Source organism: Ornithorhynchus anatinus, chromosome 13 (assembly GCF_004115215.2).
Source record: "Ornithorhynchus anatinus isolate Pmale09 chromosome 13, mOrnAna1.pri.v4, whole genome shotgun sequence".
Taxonomy (NCBI): domain Eukaryota; kingdom Metazoa; phylum Chordata; class Mammalia; order Monotremata; family Ornithorhynchidae; genus Ornithorhynchus; species Ornithorhynchus anatinus.
Genome location: NC_041740.1, coordinates 742,836 through 751,860, shown reverse-complemented (window position 1 = coordinate 751,860; position 9,025 = coordinate 742,836). Strand labels below are relative to the sequence as shown.

General features: G+C 51.5%; 1 protein-coding gene across 1 annotated transcript in view; it reads left to right on the top strand.

Moving 5' to 3' along the window:
* Nucleotides 1–1,239: 1,239 nt before the first annotated feature.
* CRHR2 (corticotropin releasing hormone receptor 2) overlaps nucleotides 1,240–9,025 on the top strand; it is a 37,004-nt gene continuing 29,218 nt past the window's right edge. Inside the window, exon 1 of the mRNA XM_029077242.2 lies at nucleotides 1,240–1,575. Coding sequence (XP_028933075.1) covers nucleotides 1,429–1,575 — 147 coding nt within the window. The 5' untranslated portion in view covers nucleotides 1,240–1,428. The remainder of the gene's footprint in view (nucleotides 1,576–9,025) is intronic.

Genomic DNA, 9,025 nt, shown 5'->3' with positions numbered 1-9,025 from the left:
ACACAAGGACCACTGTCCAATTTAAGGCTCATAGAAAAAGTGCAGATCCATTTGATTTTACAGTCTTCTTAGAAGTTCTTCCTCTTGTCTACCCTAACCCCACCACCACTGGCTTCAGTTTGTTTCCCATTGTCCTGATCCCAGAGAAGAGCTCCCTACTCCCAAGGTCTCAGAGTGCTCTTGTCCCACGTTTAGCTCCTGCCTGGAATCCCTTCAACCTTCCCTTCTTCCTACTGCCCCCTTCCTCCCTATTCCCAAACCCCTTCCTTCCCAACTCTTTGGGCCTAGGGGCCAGGCGTGGGGCGGAGGGTGGACGACATTAACGCTTTCGGTATCCCATTCTTGAAGGGTCAGTCAGTGGGTCAATCTTTTTTATTGAGCACTTACTGCGTGCAGAGCACTGCACTAAGCACTCGGGAGAGTACAATATAACAGTGTAGCAGACACATTCCCTGCCCACAACAAGAAGCAGCGTGGCTCAGTGGAAAGAGCACGGGCTTTGGAGTCAGGGCTCATGAGTTCGAATCCCAGCTCTGCCACTTGTCAGCTGTGTGACTGTGGGCAAGTCACTTCACTTCTCTGGGCCTCAGTTCCCTCATCTGTAAAATGGGAATGAAGACTGTGAGCCCCACGTGGGACATCCTGATTCCCCTGTGTCTACCCCAGCGCTTAGAACAGTGCTCGGCACATAGTAAGCGCTTAACAAATACCAACATTAACGAGCTTACAGTCTAGAGGGGGAAACAGACATTAACCTAAATACATAAAATTGCTTATATGGACATAAGTGCTGTGGGGCTGGGAGGAGGGGATGAATAAAGGGGGCAAGTCGGGGCGACACGTGAAGGGAATGGTAGAAGAGGAATGGAGGGCTTAGTCCGGGAAGGCCTCTTGGAGGAGATGAGGAATAGAAACGGGATACGCATACACGCACAGCCCCTTCTCCAGGGGAGCCAAAGGTCGGTACCAGGCAGGGGGAGGGGCTGCTCCAGGTTTGGGGCGGGGGTCGAGGGGAGGCGGGGTAATGCCAGGCTAGGGCGGGGCGGTGGGGGGGCCTAAGGGGAGAGCTGTAAAGCTATAAATAATTCGGGCTCCGCTGCCCTTTACCTCCGGCGCCAAGCCGGGGAGGGGGAGGGGGGCAGAGGCGGCTGCCGGGATCAGCAAGGGAGGACCCCCCCCCCCCCGCCCCAACTCCACCAGCCCCATTTGGGCCCCCTCCTCCCCCTTTCGCCCACCTCCTGCGGTCCGGCCCCCACCCCTGCTTCTTTAGCCTGGCTGGACGGAGTTGCCTGCGGGCCGGGGCGGTGCCAGGGGGGCCCTGGGCAGGGGTCGCCTCTTCTCCATCAGTCCCGCGCCCCGGAGGGGGAAGGGGAGGGGGCTGGGGGAGCCGGAGACGCGGTGCCCGAGTGCCAGCTGCGGGGCCCGGGCATGATGGAGGGGCGGGCACGGCGGGCCGGGCCAGGGAGGACCAGAGGGGGGTGGTCTCCGGCCCTCGGACCACCCCCCTTCCTCCTCCTCCCCCCCGGCCCCCTGCGCCTGCCGCCGCCGCTGCTGCCCCTACTGCTGCTCCTGCAGGTGAGTTGGGGGCGGGTCGGGGGCAAAGGCCTTTGACCCCCCCCTCGCCCGCAGGCAACTCGGCCTTGGCATGGCTTGAGCGGCCGGACAGTTTCTCTGGGTCCTGGTGGGGGTCCCTGACCCCTTCCCATCCCAACCCCCGACCCCAAATAGAAGGGGGTCGGACAGGGCGCTGGACTACTCGGGGGCTGGGGGAGAGGGGCTTGAAGGGGAAATTGGGGTCCCCGCGGGGGCGTGAGTACAGGATCCGACCCCACCAGGGAAAACATAGGTGGGTCCACGAGGGGTTGGGAAGATCCGTGGATGAGGGTCCGTCCTGGGTCACTGGGGAAGTCGGGGAAGGAGAGGGGAGAGTCAGGGGGGTGGTTGGACGGGCCGTGTTGGGTCCTGGGGGAAGTGGGGAAGGGAGAGTTATGGGGGCTGGGTGGTCCCGGCTGGGTCACTGAGGAGAGGCAGGGATGGAGAGGGGAGAGTCAGGGATGTTGGATGGTCCGGCTTGCATCACTAGGAGAAAGTCAGGGATGGGGAGGGGAGACAGGGGTGTTGGATGGTCTGTGCTGCGTCACTGGGAGAGAGGCAGGGATGTTGGATGGTCTACAAGGAAAAAGACTCCAGGAGGTAAAACAAAAACAGTTCCAGGTGCTCACTGCTCCCACTACTGCACTGCTCCACCTCTCTGATTCTTCCATGCAAACCTTATGCCTGTACCTCACTCTGGACACTCCCAAACCCACCTTCAAATTCACCAGACCCCAGTTCTCCCTACCTTCAAATCCACCAGACCCCAGCTCTCCCCACCTTCAAAACTTCCTGAAATCTCACCTCTTTCAGTAAAGCCTTCCCGATTAAATCTCAGCTGGCTTCAACCATTCCATTCACAAGAAATAGAAAATCAATGCTGGTTTCTTTGCATTATCTGGAGAGCTGGATTATGTGAGGAGCAGTGTGGAGGAAAGACAGTTGCCCAGACATCATCATGATCATCATCAACGTGAATGAATGAAGTGCTTACTCTGTGTCAAGCACTGTTGTAAGTGCTGGGGTAGAAACAAGTTAATCAGGTGGACATAATCCCTATCCCACATAAGGTTCACATAGGGCTCATAGCCTTTGGCAAATCAGTCCAACAGTCTTTCTCATCAGAGTTGTGTTTTAGGTGATATCCTATTCTCAGAAACCTTATGCGTATTTTCATTTGGATTTTCATTTGCAAAATGACTTATTCCGCTATTTCATCCAAATATACTTACCCTACTTCCTGTTACATCTTCTCACGCACACCCTTTGCAAATTGTTTTTGTCTGTGGCTCCCTTTAGACTGTAAACTCCTTGAGTTTGACCTACTGGAGAGAGCATGGGCCTGGGAATCAGAAGGACTTGGGTTCTAATCCCGGCTCCACCACTGTCTGCTTTGTGATCTTGGGCAAGTCACTTAACTTCTCTGTGCCTCACTTACTTCAACTCTAAAATGGAGATTAAGACTGTGAGCCCCATGTGGCACAGGGACTGTGTCCTACCTGATTAGCTTGTATCTACCCCAGCACTTAACAAATACCACAGTTATTATTATTACTACTGAGGCCAGGGACTGTGTTTCTGGAGTCTGTTTTACTCTCATAACAACTCAGTTGAGAGGTGTTTTTGTTTTCTGAGGAGGGAAAGGGCCACTATTGAAGGTTTCTGAGGAGAAGGGTGAGGGGTGATGAGTGATACTTCAGTAAAATCATTTGCACAGTAGTGGAGACAACAGATTGTATTAGACTGTGAACTCATAGTTGTAATTGTACAAGATGAGAAGCAGTGTGGCCTAGTGGAAAGAGCACAGGCCTGAAAGAGGCGTAGGGGAAGCAGCGTGGCTCAGTGGAAAGAGCCTGGGCTTCGGAGTCAGGTCATGGGTTCGACTTCCGGCTCCGCCACTCGTCAGCTATGTGACTGTGGGCAAGTCACTTAACTTCTCTGGGCCTCAGTTCCCTCGTCTGTAAAATGGGGATTAACTGTGAGCCTCACGTGGGACGACCTGATGACCCTGTATCTACCCCAGCGCTTAGAACAGTGCTCTGCACATAGTAAGCGCTTAACAAATACCAACATTATTATTATTAATTCCGACTCCACCATTTGTCTGCTGTGTGACCTTAAGCAAGCCACTTAACTTCTCTGGGCCTCAGTTTCCTCATCTATGAAGTGGAGATTGACAGTGAGCTCTATGTAGGTCAGGGACTCTGTCCAGCCTAATTATCTTGTTTCTACCCAAGCACTTAGTTCAGTGCCTGGCACCTAGTAAACCTTAACAATATAAAAAAATCATAATCCACTGGTTTATAAACTCCTTAAAGGCTGAGATCAGGTCCACCAACTCTAAGCATTTATTACAATGCTCTGCACATAGTAAATTCTCAATAAATACCATGGATTGATTGATTACCATGTAAGTAAGTAAGCATGGGAAAGAATACATAGGTGGGAATTAGTAGACTGACAAATGGGAGAGAGGAGAGAATGGATGGTGGCTAATCGCAGTGTTTCTACAGTAATCTAGACTGTCAGCCCAGGGACAATGTCTAGTTCTGAAATATATAGAAACATGTATTAATCTATATATATATATATATATATATATATGTTAGTACAGAGTTTTGCACAAAGTCAGCCTTTAATAAAGAGTATTACTGCTGCTACATGTGGCCAGAATTCAGATGAGATTCCCCAAAGTACTTACATACATAGCCATAATTTATTTGACTGTCTCTCACCCTCTAGAATGTCAGCTCCTTGTGGGCAGGGAACATGTCTACTAACTCTGTTATATTGCATTCTCCCAAGTGCTTAGTACAGTGCCCTGCACACAGTACTCAATAAATATGAATGATTGATTGATTGATTAATCAGGGTAGTGGCTGCTTTAGGTTGGGTTTGGGGGGAAGTGGCAGATCCTATGAAGAACTGACAGGACTTGGGAGTTGATTGAATGTGAGCGTTGAAAGACAGCAGGGAGAAGTAAAGGATGACACCGAGGATTTAGGCTATGCAGGGAGGAGATGGTGGCATGACTGAAGGAGACAGGATGTTAAGAGGAAGAGCAGATTTTGCATGGCTTTCAAGCGAATTTCTCATGAATGCTCCACAGACTGGGGCGATCTAGACTCAGGCTGAGGAAGGGAGAGGCTCAGTGAAGCCCGGGAAGGCGGGCACTTTTGCCTGGTTACTGGGCAGCGTGTCGCTGGGTGGGTGTGAATGGCTGAAAAGGGTCCATGTTCTAAGTGGAGACGTTCTGACCAGGTTCCAGACTGAGATAGTTGCGCTGCCTGGCAGATCACATGATGCAATGCCCTCTCCTTACCCCTCAAACTGAGCCCTGCTGGCTTCTCACTGACTAATGTTTGGCAGAAGCCCAATTGGTGTTGAATCAGCACCTACTGTGGGCCAAGTGCTGTGCTGAGAGCTGGGGTGGATTCAAAAGAATCAAATAATTAATCAATTAATGGTGTTTTTTGAGCACTTATTGTGTGGAACATTTTTCTAAGCATTTGAGAGACTATAACACAATATTGTTGGTAAACTACAATAGAGTTGGTAGGCATGATCCCGGCTCTCAAAGAGCTTACAATCTAGTCGGGGAGACATACTTGAAAAGAAATTACCAATAGGGGAAATGACCGAGTATAGGACTTGGACATAAGTGCTATGGGGCTGGGGATTTGGGGATCGGGGGGAGTCTCAAAGTGCTTAAAGGGAACTGACCTGAGGGCACAGGTGACACAAAGGGGAAGGTCAATAGGGTGGGGAGATGATCGGACACAGTCCCTGTCCCCAGAAGGGCTCCCGATCTCACAAGGGAGGAAGGAAGGGCAGGGACCTTATCTCCATTGTACAGATGAGAAAACTGAGGCCCAGAGTGGGTGAGTGCCTTGCCCTAGGTCCCACTGCAGGCTGGCTCTGGAAGGAGGCAGGACTCGGGTGGGTGAATGTGGGGGGAAGAGAGCAGAGTGGATCTCACCTGTTACAGAGGTTCAAGTGGAAACAATAAAATAGGGACAACCCCACCAATAGGGCCAGCCCCTGCCTCAGGGGTTTCTCTGGGCCTGATTGGGCTGAGGAAACTCATACCCGGATAATAATAAAAAATGTGATATTTGTTAAATGCATACTATGTCCTAAGCACTGTGCTAAGCACTGGGGTAGATACAAGATAATCAGGTTGGACATAGAACCTAGCCTACATAGGGCTCATATTTTAATCCCCATTATACAGATGAGGGAACTGAGGCCCACAGAAGTGAAGTGACTTGCCCAAGGTCACACAGCAGATAAGTGGTGGAACTGTGATTAGAACCCAGGTCCTTCTGACTCCCAGGCCTGTGCTCTATCCACTAGGCCACACCACCATTTTTGTCACCATGCCTGGCATCCTCACGCGCTGCGGGACACTCTGTAGTTTTGGGTTCTGAACTCTCCATTGTCTAGGGGTTCCGAGAGTGGGTCAGATGGAGGGGAATCAGGGGAATGGGCAGCACTTTGGCCCAACCCACCCCTGGCTCCTGCTGGGAGAGTAGGGAGAGCCAGGACAGCTGGAGAACTGTGTCTGTGTGGAGGGCTCGGGAGGAGGGGAGCGCGGAAGGAAGGGGGATTAGAGTTTGTTCTTTGCCACAGGGTGGGGGGAGGAGCCACTACCAGGGACCAGGGTGACCTTGGCAGGAGCCGGAAAGCCGGCCACTGGGAGAAGGAACTGGAGGTATTTCTGTTGGCTTCCCGAGGTCCCTCCAGCCAAGAGTGAGGGTCTAAATAAAGAGCAGCCGAGAGAGCAGGAGAGAGGGAGGGGAGCAGAAGGGGAGGGGGGAAGAGGGCAGTGGCAGAGGAAAAGGCGGAGGGGGGGTAGGGAGGAGAGAAGGAGAGAGCAGGAAAAGGGAGGGGGGCTGGTCAGTTCCTTCTGGACCGTAGAAAGGGGGTTGGTGTTCAGAAGGGCAATGAGCACGTGATTCCTCATGTGCTTAGTACAGTACTGGACACACAGTAAATACTCAGTAAATACCACTGACTGATTGACTGAATTCTCTCAGCATCATCTTGTACCTGTCAGAGATAGGACAGGCCTGGTCCAGACTGGCCAGAGGCTAACCCCTGGGGTGCGGCTCTGGGTCTGATGCTATTATTAGTAGTAGTGGTAATATTAGTATTGTATTTGTTAAGCTCTAAGTACCAAGCACGCAACTAAACCCTAGGGTAGAGAAAAGTTAATCAGGTTGTGCACAGTCTCTGTCGCACATAAGCTTCGCAGGAGAGAGAACAGGCTTTGAATCCGTATTTTACAGATAAGGAAACTGAGTTAGAAAAAAGTACAAGGTCACTTAGGCCAGTGGCAGACCTGGGATTAGAATGCAGATCCTCTGACTCCCAGGTTTGGGCTCTTTCCACTAGACCATGTTGCTTCTCTATTTGATGTTTACTGATCTGGAGGGAGGAAACAGACCAGTGGACCTGCCCCTTCCTTCCCAGAACTGGCCAGCGCCCACAGCCACAATTCCCACCTAAGGTACTAGTGACCTCTCATACTTAGAGAAGCAGCATGGTCTAGTGAAGCAGTGTGGCTCAGTGGAAAGAGCACGGGCTGGGGAGTCAGAAGTCATGGGTTCAAATGCCCGCTCCGCCGCTTGTCAGCTGTGTGACTTTGGGCAAGTCACTTCACTTCTCTGTGCCTCAGTTACCTCATCTGTAAAATGGGCAGTAAGACTGCGAGTCCCACGTGGGACAACCTGATCACCTTGTATCCTCTCCTGTGCTTAGAACAGTGCTTTGCACATAGTTAGCACTTAACAAATGCCATTATTATTGTTATTATCATTAGTGGATAGAGCATGAACCTGGGAGTCAGAAAGACATGGGTTCTAATCCTGGCTTCACCACTTACCTGCTGTGGGACCTTGGACAAGTCGCTTGACTTCTCTGTACCTCAGTTACCTCATCTTGAAAATGAGGATAAAGGCTGTTCATTCATTCATTCAATAGTATTTATTGAGCGCTTACTATGTGCAGAGCACTGTACTAAGCGCTTGGGATGAACAAGTCGGCAACAGATAGAGACAGTCCCTCCTGTTTGACGGGCTTACAGTCTAATGGGGCTGTGAGCCCCATGTGGGACGGGGATTGTGTATAACTTGATCAGCTTGTAACTACCCCAGCTCTTAGTACAGTGTGTGGTACATAGTAAGCACTTAATACAACAATTATTATTATTATTATTATTGTGCTATTTGTTAATAGCTTACAATGTTACAATCGGAGAAGCAGCGTGGCTCAGTGGAAAGAGCATGGGCTTTGGAGTCAGGGCTCATGAGTTCGAATCCCAGCTCTGCCACTTGTCGGCTGTGTGACTGTGGGCAAGTCACTTAACTTCTCTGTGCCTCAGTTCCCTCATCTGTAAAATGGGGATTAAGACTGTGAGTCCCACGTGGGACAACCTGATTCCCCTATGTCTACCCCAGCGCTTAGAACAGTGCTCGGCACATAGTAAGCGCTTAACAAATACCAACATTATTAATGTGCCAGGTGCTGTACTAAGCGCTGGGGTGGATACAAGCAAATTGGGTTGGACACAGTCCCTGTTCTACAGTGGGCTCGCAGTCTCAATCCCCCTTCTATAGATGAGGCAACTGAGGTACAGAGATGTTAAGTGACCTGCTCGAGATCACACAGCAGACAAGTGGTGGAGCTGGGATGAGAACACAATGCTTTCTGACTCCCAGGTTGGTGCTCTGTCCCCTTTTCCATGCTTCTAGGCCTGCCTCTGGAACTGCAGAGCTTAGAAAACACTTAGTAAATGTTATTGTTGTTGTTATTATTATTACCACCGTGAATCTAACCCAGCTGAAGGCGAGTGGGAGCGGGAAAAGGCCCCCGCGAATGCCCGGGCGGGCAGATGTGCCCTCGGGCGAGTATTCCCAGGGCTCTGCCTGCAAGGGTGAGTTAGGCGGGGGCGGGGCCGCCTCCCCGTGCGCAGGCGCGGCTCCGGGCGGTGGGGGGGGGGGTGATTTGCGGGAGCCGCTGGGAGGCACGAGCGGAGAGGCGGGTGTTTCCATGGCAACCGCAGGGCTCGCGACGGGGCGCGCGGCGATCTTAGCGCCCTTCCCCCCACCTTGCCGGCTCCGCCCCCTGCCGGCCGAGCCGGGTACAGCCACGAGCGGACGCTCTGCCCTCCCCCCTCCTCCACCCTCTGGAAACTGGACCCCACGACTGAACTTCTCCAAGTTCACTCAGTCAATCAATCGAAAAGAAGTACTTATTGAGCTCTTACTGTGTGCTGAGCACTGCACTAACTCCACTAAATTGTAATAATAATAATAATGTTGGTATTTTCAGAACACTGTTCTAAGCAATGGGGGAGATACAGGGTAATTAAGTTGTCTCACAGTCTTCATCCCCATGTTACAAATGAGGGAACTAAGGCACAAAGAAG